Consider the following 18,924-nt stretch of genomic DNA (forward strand, 5'->3'; position numbering starts at 1 on the left):
GCCGCAGCAGTTGGGGAGTCCGCGGAGGCGCTCGAACCCGGCCTTGACCTCCGACATCTCCGCCTCCGAGGCCGGCCACCGCAGGTGGTGGAGGGCCCGCACCTCCATCGACTCCACGAACCGCCACGTCACCTGCGAGACCGTCGAGTGGCTCACCCCGAACAGCTCTCCGATCGCCACCAGGGAGTCGCCGGAGCTCAGCCTCCTCAGGGCCACCGCCACCTGGTCTTCCGTCGACATCGCCTTCCCGCTCGTGAACGTCAAGTGGGACGATGACTTGCCCTCCAAGTCTTCCCTCACCAGCGAGCAGACGTACTCGAACGTCTTTCGACACATCTTGAAAGCCGACTCGAACTCCTCATCTACGCCCTTGGGTGGGCACTGAACACCTGCCATACATTACAAAAAAAAAAAAATTGATATTATATCGCATTCGAAGCATAAGATGTTACAAATTGAGGACAATAATATAAACAGAAGTCCTTGATCTTCTCAGCCTGCTTCAGATTCTCAAAGTTTGTTTTTTTTTTTCTACGAAACCGAGATTATAAGCAAATGAATACATTTCTGTGCTAATGAGCCTTAGATATGTTACGCGTCAAGTTTGATATCAGAAGGAATTCCTAAATCTTGATATACCATGTTTAGAATAAGTAAAACATTCCGAAAGAACCAACCGAGAAACAGAAACTAAAATCAGTATTATGAAAGAGCAAAAAAAATATTATCTTAGCATTAAATTTGAGTAAAGAATAAAACTTCGAAGAATACACAGGGTAATAATCCTTTTCGGAAGTGATTGAAAACCTATCACAGGTTAAAGTGAACAGAGCCGCAAAAGAAGTACCGAGGACATCGAAAACATTTACACAAGGTCATACATTTACTCTGCATCTTCAGATCAGAACTAGTAACACAAGTTTGTGGTCTGTGAAACTAAATCAAATGACGCTAGTTCGTCGATTTTTTTTTTTTCTGTTTCTTTTTATAGCATTCATGGAATTAAATGGTGTTTTACAGCAATGTCAAATGCCAGAAAAAATAACTGAATAATATAGGATTTATATCCAAAAGCTTAAAAGAAAACTTATACCGTACAAGGTTCTAATCTAGTTCCAATTTCACTTTCTTTGGAATAAAAAATCGCATTCGGATTTTGCATATCATACGGAAATGATAAAAACTTATTCTTCTGAAGTAACATGATTCTATCGATGATCAAAAAGTTATTCTCATCCAAAACTCACACAATGACATAGTGTCATTGTCTTCTAAATCATTCTAAGCAAAGAAACTTGAGGTTTTATTTATCAGCCAAAAACTAAAAAAATATCATAAAAATAAAAGATTAGGGATTTCTCATAAATGTATGCTAAGCTAGTATTTATCAGCCAAAAGCTAGTATACAATAAATTGACCAATAAAATCAAATTAAATGAGAAAACATTTAGCAAAAACTACTTGATTAAAACAAAGCTGAACTCAACCCATCAACAAGAAATTTTATCAAATACAGAAGAAGAAAAAAGGAATCAGAAAACCTATCAGAACATGACAGTTCATCCACAGAGAGCATCAATCAAGCATTAGCAGATTAACAAAAACTAAAAAACAAGCAGCGAAATCATGCAAACCACATAAAGTAAAGCAATAACTAACGTCAACGGAAAAAAAACATATTCAGTAATTAAACATACCGTTAATTCTTCTTAATAACTCTTCCCACCAATCAAGCGGACCATCTTTCTCCGAAGACCCAGAGAAATCACGATAAGCATTCTCTTCAGGCCTCTTCTCAGTCTTCCTCTTCTTCCTCGTCCCTCTCAATGGAGCCATAACCGTCAAGTCAATTCAATCGAGCCAAAACCCAGCAATCTAAAGGCTTCATATAAAATAAAAACCAGAGTTTAGCAAAACAGTGTTAGAATTACATAGACAATAAATACCCATTTATGATTAATTAAAATTTACAGCACAGACATGAAGATCATGAGAGAATAATGAACAGGGCTGTCTGTGACTCACGACATGCAAGAGAAAAAAGAAGATCGTTGGTGTGCTTTGTTTGGTGTCTCAAACATGCAAAGGAAAGAGATGTTTGGTGTATAGACTATAGACACATATAGGCCATGAGGGTTAGTGAAAGAATGTGTATTCGTTGGGATGTTTTTATTTTTATTTTTATTTTTAGGACAATGTGGCAAATTGAAGTTAGATATATGAACATCGATATACTCTAGCGAGCACTTATTATCTCTATCTCACTATCATTTTAGATTGAGTGAGAGAGAGATAGAGAGAGAGAGAGAGCATTTGGACTTTTCCTCAGAATCAAGCAAAAACATAAAAGCGTTTTGCTCGTTGTGTGCGTTTCAGATATTTCATCATTGTAGTTGAACTATTTTTGGTGCCAAGGGTTATTCCATAAATAGTGTGATAGTTTTGGTGTGTCAGGTAAAAAAGAATGTTTACGACACATAAGGTTTTTTTTTTTTTTTTTTTTTTTTTTTTTTTAAATATCTAAACTGAAAACATAAAAAAAGACTTTTTGATTCAAATATAGTACTAATTCAACTATATTATATACATGTATATATATTGGTTCATATCAAATACTTAAATGAAAAGCAATTAGCTTTTTATCAACTAGATATTATTCGGTTCCTCTCTATCTAAATTTCAAGCATTGGTATATATTTTCTTCACTTTGTGGTGAAGCATAAGCGGTTGATTAATTTGGATTTTTGTCTAAATGAAAAACTGAGAAACAATGGCGTTCCTAATTTAGAATTGCTAAGAAATAAAATAAAACCCATGCGATACGATGCATGTTAACACTTATCCAAGACGGATGTTACTCAATTATGTTAACACTTTTCTTGGATTTATAGTCACTTGTAAAATTCCACCTAAAAATCAAATTCATGTCAATACAAGTATTTTTTTTCTTTACCGTACATGTATTTGCTTTTACTTCTAATTCTTAAAGAGTATGAGTGGGCTGTACTAACATCTGTTCTATTTTTCAATTTGTGTTTAAAAAATAGGGTTGAAATTGGATCGATTCTCTTTGATTTGACCCTTTTTAATAACTTAATCTAAATTTTCGGTCAAAAATCCGGACAGATTTAGTACATAACCAAAATTTGGTTATCTAATTTTCTAAAACCATTATCTAGTTTTTAAAATCGATATTGAAAATAAATTATCTGGCTTGCTAAAATTCGAATCCATTTTGTATATTATATAAAATACTCAGAGCATAAATGTACCATTGTAAGTGTTAGCACAATAGAAATACTATAAAAATGTCGATAGTTCGAATCTTATTACATGCGTAGTCCAATATTTTTAAAATACGGTGAACTAAAATACAATGCTGTGATGCTGGATTAAAACCCAAGACATTAGAGTTGGAGTGTATATTTGTACGAAATTTGACTTAAGTAAATACAGTTATTTTTATTGATCACCTATTATTTTTATTGTCTTTCTTAAAAATTCTCAATCTCGGCTTTTCTTGTTCGTCCTTTTATGGCTACGTACCAAAAAATAAATAGACAATTATTTGGTGCTTGTGATATTTATAGTTCTTCTTATCGATATGTGTGCTCTTGAGTGTTGCCCTTAAAAGATAATTTATACCCTTTTGTAATTAAAAGAACAAAAAGTTAACAAAATAGTAAACTCAAACGTTGGGATTTGCTATATAGCCAAAGTTTTGTAATTATTAAGTAAATAGCCACTCAGATGACGTGGCCCAATTTTATTTTTTTTCGTTTCCGAAATTTGTCCTTTTTGAGTTTTGGAGTATGAAATTATTTGAAATTTGAATTATTTAGCCAACCTGAAATTTTGAATTTGAATTTCCAGATTTTAAGTGTGAACTGGAGTAATCGAAGTTAATTATTTCCTTATATGTAGGAACTGTTTTAACGTGGCTTTGTATTGTTATTTGTTTCCTTATATTTTTTATATTATTTCTTATTTACTGTTTTGATTATTTCTTGACTATTATATTTATCTTCTTTTATCTTTATTTTTCAGCGCTCATATATTATTCAAACGTCTGAGATATCACTGATCCACAAGATGTCTGGAATTTTGCACCGTTTTACATAAAATTACTATTGTATTTACGTATATTTACTGTCACTGTTATGTAGCAGTTAAGCTTTTTGAGCGTCAATGGCTAGAAAACCATAATCCATTGTCAGGTGGTGTAAATACATAATGTAATCAAAATGATTTACGAACTATTTTCGGTAGACGGCGTTATTGCGAGCGCCTTATTTCTCATGGCAGTTATTTTTGTTCTCGCCATCATGGTTGAGCCTTGTTGACCCTGTTTGCAGTAAATACGTGTTAATATTCCAATTTCATTAGATATAACAAATTCATAACTTGACATATTCAGCAGTAAATACATGAAAATATCTTCGTCGCAACTTTTTAATTGACATTTTCGGCAGTAAATACATGTTTTAACAAAGAAACAATAACATCTAAAATACCTAGACATCATATTCCTTTTCAACAACATCACACCTAAGTTATTGACATCTACATGCACACATTTTTCCTTTTAATTAGACCACAAGCCATGTATAACTCGTCCACTAGTAAATATACACAAGTCATTGACATATTATGCAGTAAATACACACACACACACACACACACAAACACACATCAAAATCGTCAATTTTCCAACGCCATTCACAACACCCTAACACAATACCAAACCTTGAACAATACATCTATTATTGATATGAAGGCGTCATAACAAGATATACACATCAAGCTATTTAAAACCCGAACTCTCAAATCTCGTCTGAAAATTTCTAGGGTTGAAGGCAAAAATCTAGGATTATGAATAAGCTATACACGAATATTAACAACTATTAACAATACACGAATCTTTATTCCAGAGGAAGATGACTAACGCAAAATCCATGTTTTCCAAAAATCGAACCCAAAAACCCAGATTTATCTTTCCATTTTGTGTAAATCTTTGTTGAAAATTAGTAAACACTAGTTAAAATAGCAAGAAAATCTACATTTGCATACCAGATATACTTGTTAGGATTTTAAATCCTAAAAGTAATCCTAATTCAATTCAAGAGAAACCAAACCATAGATCTTAATAGCGGAAGCGTACCTGAATCCATAGATTGTAAACATAAAGAATTGGATGGTCTTCTGATTGCAGTTTGCCTGAGTCTGGAGAATTCTTGTTGATGGGGATACAAGAAAATTATCGTACGTACTGCAATCAGGGACCTACCATGTTATTAATAACTGCCAGGCAGTTACTAATAACTATTGCTTATTTCTAATTTGGCCCCTCATCAAATTAGATTAGCACTTATGGTAACCACATAATAACTTCATGACATATATGTCCTTAAGTCACAAACTTTATTCTAAATTAGACCACATCAATTTTGACTTAATTAATAATGACCCAACATATTTATTTAATGACATTAGTAGTCCCAAAATTATTCCAACAATCTCCCACTGGACTACACATGTATAAAATAAATGTGTCACCCTTAGCGCGCATAAAATGTTTGTCATTATCATGATGTGACATATTACAATCTCGTCCATCAATTATATCAATATAGGATCAAAGTTGTTTTCGTTGTATCAATCACAACTAAACACGTCAATGGTCACATACATCAATATAATCAAATGACCTAGATCAATCATGAATATGTGGTAGATAAAATTATATGCAAGGTGATCTATTCATATCAATTTTATCAGATCCTACTTCAAAGAGATCAAGTTATATCTTGAATATGCAAAGTGTCATAAACTAATACCATAAATCTGATCAGAAACAATAAATATGTGTGTTTACAAACAACACAAGCAAACATAAAGCACACAACATAAATAAAACAAATAAACAAACTCCCACCGAATCTAGATATCCTGAGCTCTACAACACCCATATGAGAAGTGTGTTCGTGAAAGACCTTCGGTGGTAGACCCTTTGTAAGAGGGTCCGCTATCATGGAGTTTGTTCCTAAATGCTCTATGTAAATCTGTCCACTTTGTACTATTTCCTTAACAACTAAGAACTTGATGTCGATATATTTCGACTTCGTCGAGCTCCTGTTGTTGTTGGAATACATTATGGCTGATTTATTGTCACAATATAACTTAGGCGGCCTTTCAATTCATTCCACAATACGCAGCCCCGTGACAAAATTCATCAGCCATATACCATGGTTAAATGCCTCATAACATGCTACGAATTCTGCTGCCATGGTGGATGAAGCTATAAGAGTCTGTTTTCCTTTGATACATGCAACACATACATCAAAGTCTGAAAAATCAATTTGATCCAAAATTCCTTCGGAAACAAGCATTTCAATTCTATTTCTAGAAATGTGACCTAATCGCTTGTGCCATAAAGAACTTGAATTCTCCTTGCTTAATTTGCGCTTAGTACCACGTGATTCCACATTCAAGGTTTCATTATAAGAAGCAACAGTTTCAAGCATATAAAGATTGTCATAAACAAGAAGTGAACCGGTCTCAACAACTTTAGAATTAATAGATAAACTGAACTTACTGTCTTGAAATGAACAACAATATCCTAATTTGTCCAAATAAGAAACAGAAACCAAATTCCATCTAAACGACGGTACAACAAAAGTATCTATTAAATCCAAATAATAACCAGTACTTAATAACAATCTAAAATGCCTAATTGCTTCCACATCTACTGACTTGCCATCATCAACATAGATGCGTCTTTCGGCATCACTTGGCCTTCGGTAGCTCAGGCAACCCTGCATCGAAACACTTATGTTAGAAGTAGCACTAGAATCTAACCACCAAGTGTTTCTAGGTACAGAAGCCAAATTAACCTTAGAACAGACTAAAGCAAGGAATGTACCTTTCTTTTTACGCCATATGCGATACTTAGGACATTCCTTCTTCTCGTGTCCATGCTTCTTGCAAAAGAAACAACCCTCTGGAAGCTCCTCTCGGGATTGATTCTTTAGTGCCGGACCTTTATCTTTAGCAGCCTCATTTTTCTTCTTGAGATTTTTACTTTTAGAGGTACTTGCGAAATGAGCACTTTCAGTCTTATCTTGCTTCAATCTTTCCTCCTCTTGAACACAAAATGAAATGAGCTCGTTAAGAGACCATTTCTCTTTCTGGCAGTTATAACTGACCTGAAATTGACTGAATTCAGGAGGGAGAGATATAAGGACCAAATGGACAAGCAAGTCATCCGATAACTCAAGTTTGAGTCCTTTCAACTTTGAAGCAATATGAGACATTTCCATAATGTACTCCCATATGTTTTCATTGCCCTTGAACTTCATTGAAATAAGCTTCTTTAAAAGAGTGCTCGTTTCAGCCTTATCGCTCGTTTCAAAGCGCTTTTCGATTTCGGCAAGAAAATCTTTGGCATTGGTGATCTGTTCAGACACCGCACCCCTAAAAGCTTCAGGTATACCGCGCTTGATGATCATAAGACTCATTCGGTTAGAACGGTCCCACTTCTCATAGATCCGCCTATCATCGACGGAACTAGCATCCGTAAGAGAAGCCGGTTTATCCATTCTAAGCGATAAGTCAAGATCCATGCAGCCAAGAACAATCATCATGTTCTCCTTCCAATCCTTAAAATTGTTACCATTAAGGACCGGAACCGAATTGAGATTAGCAGATACAGTAGCAACAACTGAAATAGAACAATACAATCACATAAACATATATACACAAAAATTTAACCTTAATAAGCAATAAAATTCAAATAATGGTAAATCTCATCCCAAGATACCTAATGCAACATCAATATCAAGTCTTTGGACAATAATATTAACTGCTAACGGTAATCTTGTTGTAATGATCAAACACTAACAATAAGACTCGTAAAAAAAGTAACCTATCTTTGGATCGATTAATTATTCACAAGTAAAACTTTACAATTTTTACATGTTTATCATCACAAATATGTATATGTAATTTGGCCAGTCACTAATCTTCCTTTGGGCCGACTAGTATCCGCATAAATTAACACATACACAACATCTAAAATTCTTCATAAATAATCTAGGCAAGAGAGGTCACTTTGGCGACATTTTTGTTTCGACTCTTTATTAGGAATAATAGACACTTTTATGTATAATATACCATTAATTTGAATTACATAAGCTTAATATGCTTAATGTCATATATGCATTAATTATATATGAATAAAAAAAAAATAATGCACTGACAACCGAAGTTCTACTTCCATGCATAAGAATGTATGTATCAATATGCACTTATTTCTAATAGAAAAAAGGCTAAGTATAGATACACGGTTGAATGGTCAAAAGAAAAAAAAAATATATATATATATATATATATATATATATATATATATATATATATATATATATGCTGAGAATGCCATATTCAATATCAATGTAATATTGATATTAGTCAAGTAACAGCCGCAGTTCATATGCGACACGCGTGCACTCACTGAAGCAAAAGATCAAATTGGAATCCACCAAATATTCAAAGGAACAAAATATTTCCTTAAATATGCTATACACTAAAATAATTGTTACGTATAACCAAATGTCATGAATGATAGCAATCAAAGAGAAACCAGAGTAACAAAATCCACTAAATCACATGCGATAGATTGACATTAATAAGATTGTGTAAATCGCCAAACACCAGAATCGCAATAAAAAAAAAAGATATAAGCACATAGTGCGATTATCATAAACCCACGGTGCCATTAAAAAAAAATAAGTGCCAAACAGATACCGCAAATAGCCAAACACAAGTATGCTACGCACAGATCAATGCCGAATCACAACACCAGACATCAACGCAATTGAAAACCAAAACCAAAATTGTCAACAATTTAAATTAGTTTGCTCTGATGCCAATTGTTAGGATTTTAAATCCTAAAAGTAATCCTAATGCCAATTGCTCTGAATCCATAGATTGTAAACATAAAGAATTGGATGGTCTTCTGATTGCAGTTTGCCTGAGTCTGGAGAATTCTTGTTGATGGGGATACAAGAAAATTATCGTACGTACTGCAATCAGGGACCTACCATGTTATGAATAACTGTCAGACAGTTACTAATAACTATTGTTTATTTCTAATTTGGCCCCTCATCAAATTAGATTAGCACTTATGGTAACCACATAATAACTTCATGACATATATGTCCTTAAGTCACAAACTTTATTCTAAATTAGACCACATCAATTTTGACTTAATTAATAATGACCCAACATATTTATTTAATGACATTAGTAGTCCCAAAATTATTCCAACAATACTTGTTGCCGCCGAAATCGTTCGTCAGAGATGTTGGACAGGTTTTCATCGAGGAAGAGACCAAATGTCTTTTTTTTTAGAGCTTTTTTTTTTCTTAACCGAGAGATAATGGAGGTGAGCGGTTATGAGTGTAAATTTGGGCATTTTAGTAAATTTGGACGGATAATTAATTATTGCTGGCTATTTACTTAATATTTATAAAACTCTGGCTATTTATCAATTTTTAAGGTCCCTTAAAATAATTCTTACATATTTTTAGTTAATTCATTAACTTCTATGTAATGATATTAGCATACTCGATTTTATTTTACAATGATGTTATTAATTAGATTCTATTCCAAAGGCCATTTACTTTCTTCCAATGTTTAGCTGGAATTGTCCAATTAGTTTTGCTTGGGTAGAAATTTAAGTCTTCTACACGACGAATTAAGTTTTGTGGAAAAGGATATTCGTGAGCTATTTAATCGGTGATCATTGTTGTCTTTACATCTAGAGTGAGTGACGCCTGGTGACGATGGAAACCAAAAACATTATCTGGAAAAATCATAATATGCAATGCTCTAGACTTTACATAAAGAAGGCCATAATCGTAAATAAAAACTACAAGATCAATTGCTTGATTTTGAACAGCCCTAGTCGTCATCGGCAAAGTGGGTCCAATGCTCGTCAGTCTTTAGAGGGGTTTTCAAAGAGTGAGGGATAAGAGGACGGGAAAATCATAAAAATAACGTTTTTTTAAATGTAATATTTTTTAAAGAATTTATAGCGGTAAAAATATTTAACGTTTTTTTAAAATCATATTTATATATTCAATTTCTTTTTTTTTTTTACAGAAAAAATAATTAATGTTACATTTTAGTTGCACCGTAGGTACTTAGACCGTTAAATTCGATAGAAAAACACGTGACGGTCTCAGATTTAATGAAAAATTAATATTTTCAAAAAAATTAATTAAATATTAATTATATAATTTGATAATACAAAAAAATAAAAAATAAAAAACTTTATCTTACAAAAATCATTAATTTTTTTTATTAAAAGTAAAGAAAAATTAATTATATCAATTTAGATTTTATAATATATAAGAAATTATAAAATTACTAATAAAGTTTAATTTTTTTAAGACAAAGTAGTGATAAATAATGTTGTGTAATAAAATGATGCAAAATTAATGTTTAATTCTTTTAATGAAAAATTATTATTAAATTTTTGTATTATAAATGATAAATTTAATGTTTAATTATTTTATAAAAAAATATTAAAAAATTATATCATAAAAGGATATAACTAGTATTTAATTAGTTTTAAGAGAACTACTAAAAGGCGTATTATAAAATTATATCATTAATATGAGGCTGAGACGTGTGTTTTCATCCAACTTAACGGTCTATGTATTTACGGTGCAACTAATACGTAATATTATATATTTTTCGCTGAAAAAAAAAGTATAAGTATGATTTTTAGAAAATATAAAGTATTTTTATCGCTATTAACTATTTTTTAAATAACAACTATTTTAAAACTAATCTCGATAAACAATTATTTTCCTTATAAATAATATTATGAAAAGTTAACAAAAATAAAGTTATATGTAACCCCCATTAAATAAATAAATTTGTAAAAAAAGAATTTAAACATCATCAAATATTTCATGACTGTTTAGAACTTATAAAAAGTTAATTTCGTAGTAAACAGTTTAAATATGCTATATTTTTGATAAAGTACGAAAAACGGTTATCATGGGAAAGTTTCACTGAGAAGGCACTCTGTTTCTAGGCCCAACCATGGAAAAAAGCGGGGCTTTGACATGGCCTAGAACCAGGTCCATACTTGTCCACATTGAAAGAAAAAGAAAATTATGGATAGTCGATTGAGCTTTCGCTGTTCAGTTACGTTTTACTCTCTCTCTCTCTTTGAAATTCTAATTTTTTTTTCTTGTATTTGTTGTCGAGTGGCAGCGATATGGTTAGAGAGGCAATGATATGAGAAGGTCAATGTAATTACTTTATGTGATAATTCATATTCAGATTCACTTACACCCAATAAAATTCGAGCATATCGTGATGACATTATATTATTTCATGTATATAATTATCAAAGTGAAACTATGATCTATCAAAAAGAAAAGAAAAAAAAAATCGCAGTGATAATATATTTACAAAGCGACATTACAATATCTAAAGTGTTTCATAATTGTACCCTTTTCCATATTTGTATGCTTTCGTCGCAAGGAATAGATATAAAGGTGGCAAAAGATCAATTTAAGTATATATACAACAGACAAGAGAGAGTTTGGGGTAACAACAGAAAACAGAAAGAAAGAAGAAGAGAAAATACTACAAAAATAATTCTCAGATTGATTTTTCAAAATACAAACGCCTATGCTTACTTGGAGGGTATCCTTCTAATAATATTAAAGGTGTGTTTGGTTGAAAATAAAGCAAAAATGTAAGATTATAATATTTGATTCTAAAATTAATATTTTAAGTAGATTCATGAAAATGTGACGTTTTTTTTTTAGAAATTGCACTATAGGTCAAGATTATATGATATATTAGCAGTGTAAAGCGCATGTGGCACTATTGTTAAAGATTACATAATTTATAATAAATCTTAGGGGCATGGATTTCTGCATCTCATAGGAGCTTGAGTCATGACCTCTCTGTCAAGATATGTGTGAGATTACCATTAGACAAAGCTAGCTACCACGAGAATGTGACATTATTGTGTTTGATTTGACAAAGTAAAATAATGTTTAATAAAAAATAGACAAACATAAAAATAAAATAATCATTAGACTTAATAAAAACATTAATAAATGATTATGAACCAATTAAAAATAGAAATATAAATTTTATCTAGTATTTGATTGTCCAATATTTTTTCAATTTCATTATAATAAATTTTTATATGTACTTATCAGCTAACTATAAAACAAATCTATTGTCTTTTTTTATTTTGACTAAAAAAATCTTTGAGACAAAATAATAAAAAATAAAAATTTGTGCCATGTTGGTTTCTAAAGCTTCTTAGCCGAGTTGTTTCTAATCTAAAGCTAGTTAATTTAAATACTTTCACTTTATATTTTTTTTCTTCCATTTTTTAATCAAACCTTGCATTTTGTTCTTTTACTCTATTCGACTCTACTTTTCTTATCTCATGCAAATAAATTTATAAAGATATGGATGGACTAGGTATCTAGCCAAAACAACCTCTTATTTTAAAATTATAGACCAACTATTAATATATTTAAGAAAGTAGCCAATTTGTTATAATAACGTTCAAATATTTCAATAATACCTTGAAGAGTTATTATTATTAACTTCAGAGTAAATAATATTAACGGTAACAAGAAAAATCTTAAATCTCATTACCCGTAACAAGAACAATAATAAATTATATTAACTGTAATAAGAACAACAATAAATCTTATTAACTTTCATCTCCGTCATCTCCGGCGCCGGAATCCGAGTTTTCATCAAAGTTTCAAACGACGAAATCTCAACCTTACCTTCAAACGATCGGATCTGTGCAGCCGCAGAACTCGCTGATGTTCGAGATCGTTTCCGGAAGAGGATCGTCATAGTTAATCGAATTAACCTTCATAGTAACTGAACTTGCGACCTTCGAACAGTTTGTCGATGTTCGAACTTGTGACAGTTAATCTGATTAACTGTGACGGTTAATCTGATTAATTGTCGAACGAAAAATACTAGAATCTGAAATCGCACCTCTACCGCCGTGTGCGTCGGCCCCGCCTCCGTGCCTTCAAGTTGGACACGCGATTTAACTCTGAATTCGACGACCCGAGCGACAACCACGTCGGACACAACATCGGAATCACCGGTGAGGAGAACCGGTGCGAGCTTCTCCGGAAGGGACATGAGGCGGTGGCAATCGAGTCCGAAGCTCCTTCTTCGGCGCCGACGACGGCGAGTCTCCGGCGAAGATCCGGTGGATCGCAGAGGAAGATTGTGGTGTGGTGTTTGGATGTGGGTGTGGGTGTGGGTGTGGGTGTGGGTGTGGTGTTTGGGTGTTTGAGTATGGTGTTTGAATGTTTGGGTATGGGAAAAAATGATATTTTTTAGACTTTAATCAATGTTGATTATCTTATAAAATAAATTGATAATTTGATTATTATTTTAATCTCTCATCTTAATAGAGGCTAGATACAAATAAATCTAAAAAAAACACTATTTTTCTTGTTTCTCCGTTTTCACGTCGGCATAGCCCGTGCTATTGGCTGTTCATCTTAGAACCACCCACCTGGTTTCAATTTTGTTCCCTTTCCTTTTTTTTTTTTTTTTTTTCGTTTCTCTTCTTCTTGAGTTGTTTTTATTTTTGTTCGATTATGAAACCCCCCCAATCAACTTTGATTTTTATTCAGAATCTCATTTTGGTCGATGGAAGAAGGTTTGCAAGTGCACACCATTGAAAAGACACCCACGATCAAATATATTATTGGAACCGTCTAAACAGCTTTAGCATGTTAAACGAAAATTTTGTGTAACTTGTATACTAACGATCGAGATCACTCAACATTCCAATTTCTTTATCGTTTTCGATTTTCTAGGGTTTATGTTTAAGGGGAGAGAGATAGAGAAAGAAATTGTTTTGAAATATAAATGGATTTTTTTTTTTTTAGTAAAAAATTCAAGCTCTGCTCGTCGTTTAAGTCTTCATTTCCAATGAATTTTATTTCGCCGACTGAATTTACGGTATACAAATTAACTTTAAGACTTGAATTGTATATGTTGCAATAGGAATTTTGAATCATGTAATCTCTTTTGCACCTTGTTTTGAAGCTATGGAAAGAAAATAAAGTCTCAAATGCATCTATGGTTGTTTTGACTTATGTATAGTCAATGGAACTTAATAATATTGGTGGTTGTGTATGTTGGTACAGAGTATACACACTGAAGATTCATCTATTCCTTCGCTATTTGATTGTTTTCTCGAGTTTCCATGCACTAATTATTATGTAAGTGTTTGTAATTCCAATATAAAAGAATGTGTAGATATTTGGAAGCTATACACTGAGAATCCAGACTATGAACGTAGAACTTGCAAAAGAATTGAAAAACCAAATATGGTTTACAATTATTTCAAGGGACAATGGCTAGGACTACACTGTTGCAAAAGTCCCTTGATATTTAGAGGCTGATTTCAATGAGACAAATGTGTCCCTCGAAATCAATATAAATGCATGTATTTACATATTTTCGCACAAACGATACCTAATTATATATGCAAGTAATTTTTAGGCTAACTTATGTTCACCAAGTGTTTGGTGAGTAATTTTATTATAAACGAAATTTATGCTTTTAACGAATAGTATAATTAATCGTTATTAAATTTCAGATTATATTTTCCAAGTCTGATTTTTTTTTCTAGTATATATTAATTGACGTTGACCACATAGGCATGTGAAATTTTAGTTTTACCAATTATTTGATTGAAGTTCAACAATGAACTTAATAACACCGCTGGCAAAAAGGAACGCGTCTTGTATTACAATTTACAAGCGCAGTATTGGATATTATATATAAATACATACAGCGATGAGAATGCATATTTTTGGATATAAGTACGACGGTATAGGGTTTAGACTTTAGTATAGAGACAATATTCTAGAGACGAAAATAAATACTTGAGAGGACCTAGAAAACACATCGAAAGTAGAACAAAAAATTTAGCCTTTAATTAGTGCCTCCCAATTCCCAAATCTCCATAACAATCCGGCTCAGAAACCAGCATCTTCACGTGTATAGTTGGGAAAACGACGATACTACAAAATGACAATGACGAGACGACATAGTTCTTTTCTATTCCATTTTTTATGTACTTAAAAAGTCAAAGTCAAAGGCGTTTGGCTATAAAGATCTCGTGATTATTATTTTATAGAAGAAAGACGCTAAGCGAGGAAAACATGAAAATCAACCCCCACTAACACCAATACGCCAAAATATTAGGCCCGAAAACTCGGCTAACTTTATAAGCTCATGAAATGTACAATCAGTCAAAGGTCTAAATCTAGTTTCAAGTTTCAACAAAAAGGAGAGAGAGAGCTCTAAACAATGATATTCCATCTAAACAATGATATTCCATCCCACATTCTTCTAAAACCGGCCCTCCTTAATTTACGTGCCATATTGTCTTCTAGTTCTAGAGCCGTGACTTGAAACTGAACCACATACTAATAAATTATAGATATACTTTTTTTTTTCTTCTTCCTTGTGTCACTTCATATGTGTTTTTCAGCTACAAATTAACTATAGAATACTTAAAATTTACAATATTTTGACTTTATGCGGCTCCTTGGTAAGTAGTGTCACAAGTTGTGAAAATGTTGCTCTCTTTCTTGGCTGGCAATCCCTTTGGCTTCCTTGGTATGCATTTTGTGCGAACCCCAAGTTCTTCCTCGCTCATCTCCAACCGAGAACTCCTGCGAATCGAGGCACTTTTAACTTTTACGAGTGTAAGATTAACCTAAAAAGAAGATAATTAAAAGCAAAAAGCAATCTATATCATCATTGTCTATAGAACAAGTCAACTCTCTTCTTCTTTTCTTTTCTTTTCACTTACCGCCCTTTTCCTTTTTAGTTTTTTTTTTTTTTTTACTCCATTGCCGGTAATTTTATAGGATTAATTTCTGGGAGGCCCACGTGATAAGAAAGGAAATTATTTCCGGGGATTGGTTTTCTGAGGACTCGGCGAAGCAATGAATATGATAATCAATGAGAAAGTAGGAATTTAATTTAAAGCTGTATTTGTATATTATACAAGCTGGCTTTCGTACGAATCTCGCATTCAAATCAATACTACGGCAAAAGGGCTATCAGTGAATCAAAATAATTTTTTTTGTTTTTATTTTTATTTTCTGGCCCAAATCCAGAGGAAGAGCAGCTGGGCAAAACCAAAGAGATATATCATGTTCCTCTTCTCTTTCTGATGCCAAAGTACTCTGATGCTGAGCTTTCGTAGGAATAACATTTACCCCATCAGGTCATTAAAAAGTACTTCAAATATTACTCCGTGGTAACTTTATAGTTTATATTCATTTAATACTTTTTTTTTACTGTATTCCTAAAAAATAAAAAAAGTCTACACTAAACAGAATGAAGTTAAGCTACGGGAAAAAAAATAAGAAAATATTATATACCATTTTTTATTTATTTATTTATCAGATATACAAAGTTTTTAATCATTTCACGACCACATTACATTTGCAACTGAGAACCTAGTTATATTATAAATTTCCCATAAAGGGTTATATGGACTTCTCTACAAATGTCTCAATGATTTGCGGCCACTATGTATGAGTCTCGTTAAATACTAATGGTTCAAGTAAAAAAATCATTACTGATAAACATGTGCCATTGATGAACATAAATATTTTAAAATAGAGAAGGAAAAAGAAAGTCAAACTGACCTATCAGCATTGCAAGAAGTTGACCTTTGCAGCGAAGGAGCAAAACCGTCGTCTTTCTTAGTCTCCACAAGGCTCCCGCTAAAATACTCCTTCTCTTCCAATTTCACCCCTCCTCCGCCACGTGTCAGCCTCCCCTTGCTTCCGTACGACCCGATCAACGACAGCCCGTGATCCTTCACCAGACTGGGCCCACAGTTCTTAAACGACACCGAACCGCACGAAAGCAGCTGCATCAGAACCGTCGATGCCCTCCCCGCCCTACCGCCAACCGGACAAACCTCCACCGTCGGATCCGAAGCCCCTCCGTCCGCGCCGGAACAGATCACCAGCCTCGGATCGGCCTTCATCAGCGACTCCAAAGTCTCGGGGCTCGAATCCGACGGCGGAGGCGAGATCTCGTCGCGGCTCAGCTCCGTGCTCGCCGTCGGATCCTCCTTCGCCTTCGCCGGCTTTCTCCGGCTCCGTCTGTCGTCGGTCTGAGTCGAAGCGTCGGCCGCGGCGACGGAGCAGGCGGAGGATTTTCCGGCGGCGTCTCCGATCGAGTCCGCTTTGTAGACCTTGTACTCGTGGAGGTCGATTGAGCTCCACGACTGGTTACGCCGCCGCGAAATTTCCGGGAAGTCGCGGCTCTGCAGCTCCGGCGGAGGCTTGAGAGAGCGCGAAGACGAAGATTCTAGAACCTTCGGGTCGTAACAAGCCGGGTCGGAATTAAGAAGCTCCGAGCCTTTGAGGACGTACTCGCTGCCCTGAGCCGGGTGTATGAAGTCGTCCTCGGACAAGTCGTGCCAAACAAACCCATTCTTGTAACTCCTGATCATTAATTTTTTTTTTTTTTTAAGTTACATAAGGTATTTAAAAACAACAAACGTTAAACGGAGAATAAGACTAACCGTTTCGAAGACCAAGAGTACATGGTAGCCATTCCTTTGCCTCGAAGCGCGTTCAAACGATTTATAACATCTGATCAGTATTAAAAAAAGAAGAGCCAAAACGTTAGAAACTGAGTTTTTTTTTTTTTTTTTAAGAAAGAAGAGAAGAAGAGAATGGTTTGACGTGCCTTTGAGAAAGAGGCCATCTGAGGAAGAAAGAGGGACTTCCATGAAGTGAGGGTGTTCGAGTTGACCGTTCCGAGCGAGATAGTAAACGACAGCGACTTTTCTGTCGGCGCTGGGCTTGAGCTTTGCCGGTTCGGTCCAAACTCTTGTCCTCTCTCTCTCCGGGCTAATCTCTGCCGCTCTCTCTTTCCATCGCTTGTGATGGTTTTGGACTTCTGTTCCTTGTCCTCTCATCACCACCGCCATTTCTTTTTCCTTTTCTTCTCTGTCACCCAAAAAATACGCGAGAGATAATAGATGGAAGAAGAGAACTACGTACAGGCAGCTATATATATATATAATAAATAAAGAACTTAAAGTCTTTGGACTTTGGAGAAAGGAGTCTGTGATGTCTATTTAATTCCGAAAGGGTAAAATGGGAAACAAATGAGAAAGGAGTGTGTGAAAGGTAAGACTTCGGAGAGAGAGAGGGAAAGAGTTTGGACTAATATTCAAATTGGGGATGCTGAGACAAACAGCTACGAAACAAACCAAGGCTGTTTGAGATTTTAATTAATGCTATTATTTACTGTCGCTATTTTATTTTTTATTATTTATTTTTGGGTATTATACTGAATAAAATATGTTGGTGTGGCTTAGTAAGGAACAGAATACAAGTATCTGTGCACTGACTAAACAAAACAAATAGAAAACTCGTGTTCTGATACTTTATTCAAATAAAATAAAAAAATCTGGGGAGTTTTAACAGTAGAAAACAATTTTTTTCTGAAAGATTATAGTAGAAAACAAGTTGGCGCAAAATGGTTAGACTAAAATAGTCTATTTTCTGTTGTGATGATCAAGGATTAAAACGGAGTAATGGATCTATACTAGTATTTTTTGAATAGTACGAATTTTCCATTAAAATTTGGTAAAAAAACCCATCAATACAGGAGAATAACACCATAATACATGGATTATCAAGACCTAATAAGTCGAGGTGAATCTAACACTAAAATCCGGTAAAAGTACGATATGTGCAAACTTCCGACAACAGAAAGAATTACAAGCATCAATAGAGCACACAAGAGGCTCGTTAAAAAACTCAAAGATTGGCGATGGAAAAATCC

General features: G+C 33.8%; 2 protein-coding genes across 2 annotated transcripts; both read right to left on the bottom strand.

The window, feature by feature from the left end:
* Positions 1-6,786: 6,786 nt before the first annotated feature.
* On the bottom strand, positions 6,787-7,637 carry LOC149381961 (uncharacterized). The gene is made up of 2 exons (XM_089601782.1): positions 6,923-7,637; positions 6,787-6,815 (listed from the first exon to the last, which is right to left on the bottom strand). The coding sequence occupies exons 1-2, from the start codon at positions 7,620-7,622 to the stop codon at positions 6,787-6,789; spliced, it is 729 nt and encodes a 242-aa protein (XP_089457908.1). The 5' UTR covers positions 7,623-7,637.
* Positions 7,638-15,205: 7,568 nt separating this feature from the next.
* On the bottom strand, positions 15,206-18,168 carry LOC149381962 (UPSTREAM OF FLC protein (DUF966)). The gene is made up of 4 exons (XM_089602110.1): positions 17,818-18,168; positions 17,651-17,720; positions 16,761-17,570; positions 15,206-15,773 (listed from the first exon to the last, which is right to left on the bottom strand). Exons 1-4 carry the CDS (start codon positions 18,059-18,061, stop codon positions 15,635-15,637), a joined length of 1,263 nt encoding a protein of 420 aa, XP_089458236.1. The 5' UTR covers positions 18,062-18,168; the 3' UTR covers positions 15,206-15,634.
* Between the last annotated feature and the right edge of the window lie 756 nt (positions 18,169-18,924).

The sequence above is a fragment of the Urtica dioica genome, chromosome 11, assembly GCF_054948205.1.
Source record: "Urtica dioica subsp. dioica isolate 48M chromosome 11, U.dioica_male_clone48M_v1_H2, whole genome shotgun sequence".
Taxonomy (NCBI): Eukaryota; Viridiplantae; Streptophyta; class Magnoliopsida; order Rosales; family Urticaceae; genus Urtica; species Urtica dioica.

Bases quoted from the DNA above. Each gene is read 5' to 3' on its own strand.
- LOC149381961 (XM_089601782.1), bottom strand. From the start codon at position 7,622: ATGGATCTTGACTTATCGCTTAGAATGGATAAACCGGCTTCTCTTACG. The intron at 6,816-6,922 runs GTACATTCCTTG...GTTTCGATGCAG, and splicing joins CATATGGCGTAAAAAGAAAG to GGTTGCCTGAGCTACCGAAG.
- LOC149381962 (XM_089602110.1), bottom strand. From the start codon at position 18,061: ATGGCGGTGGTGATGAGAGGACAAGGAACAGAAGTCCAAAACCATCAC. The intron at 17,721-17,817 runs GCACGTCAAACC...AATACTGATCAG, and splicing joins AGATGGCCTCTTTCTCAAAG to ATGTTATAAATCGTTTGAAC. The intron at 17,571-17,650 runs GTTAGTCTTATT...ATTAATGATCAG, and splicing joins TACTCTTGGTCTTCGAAACG to GAGTTACAAGAATGGGTTTG.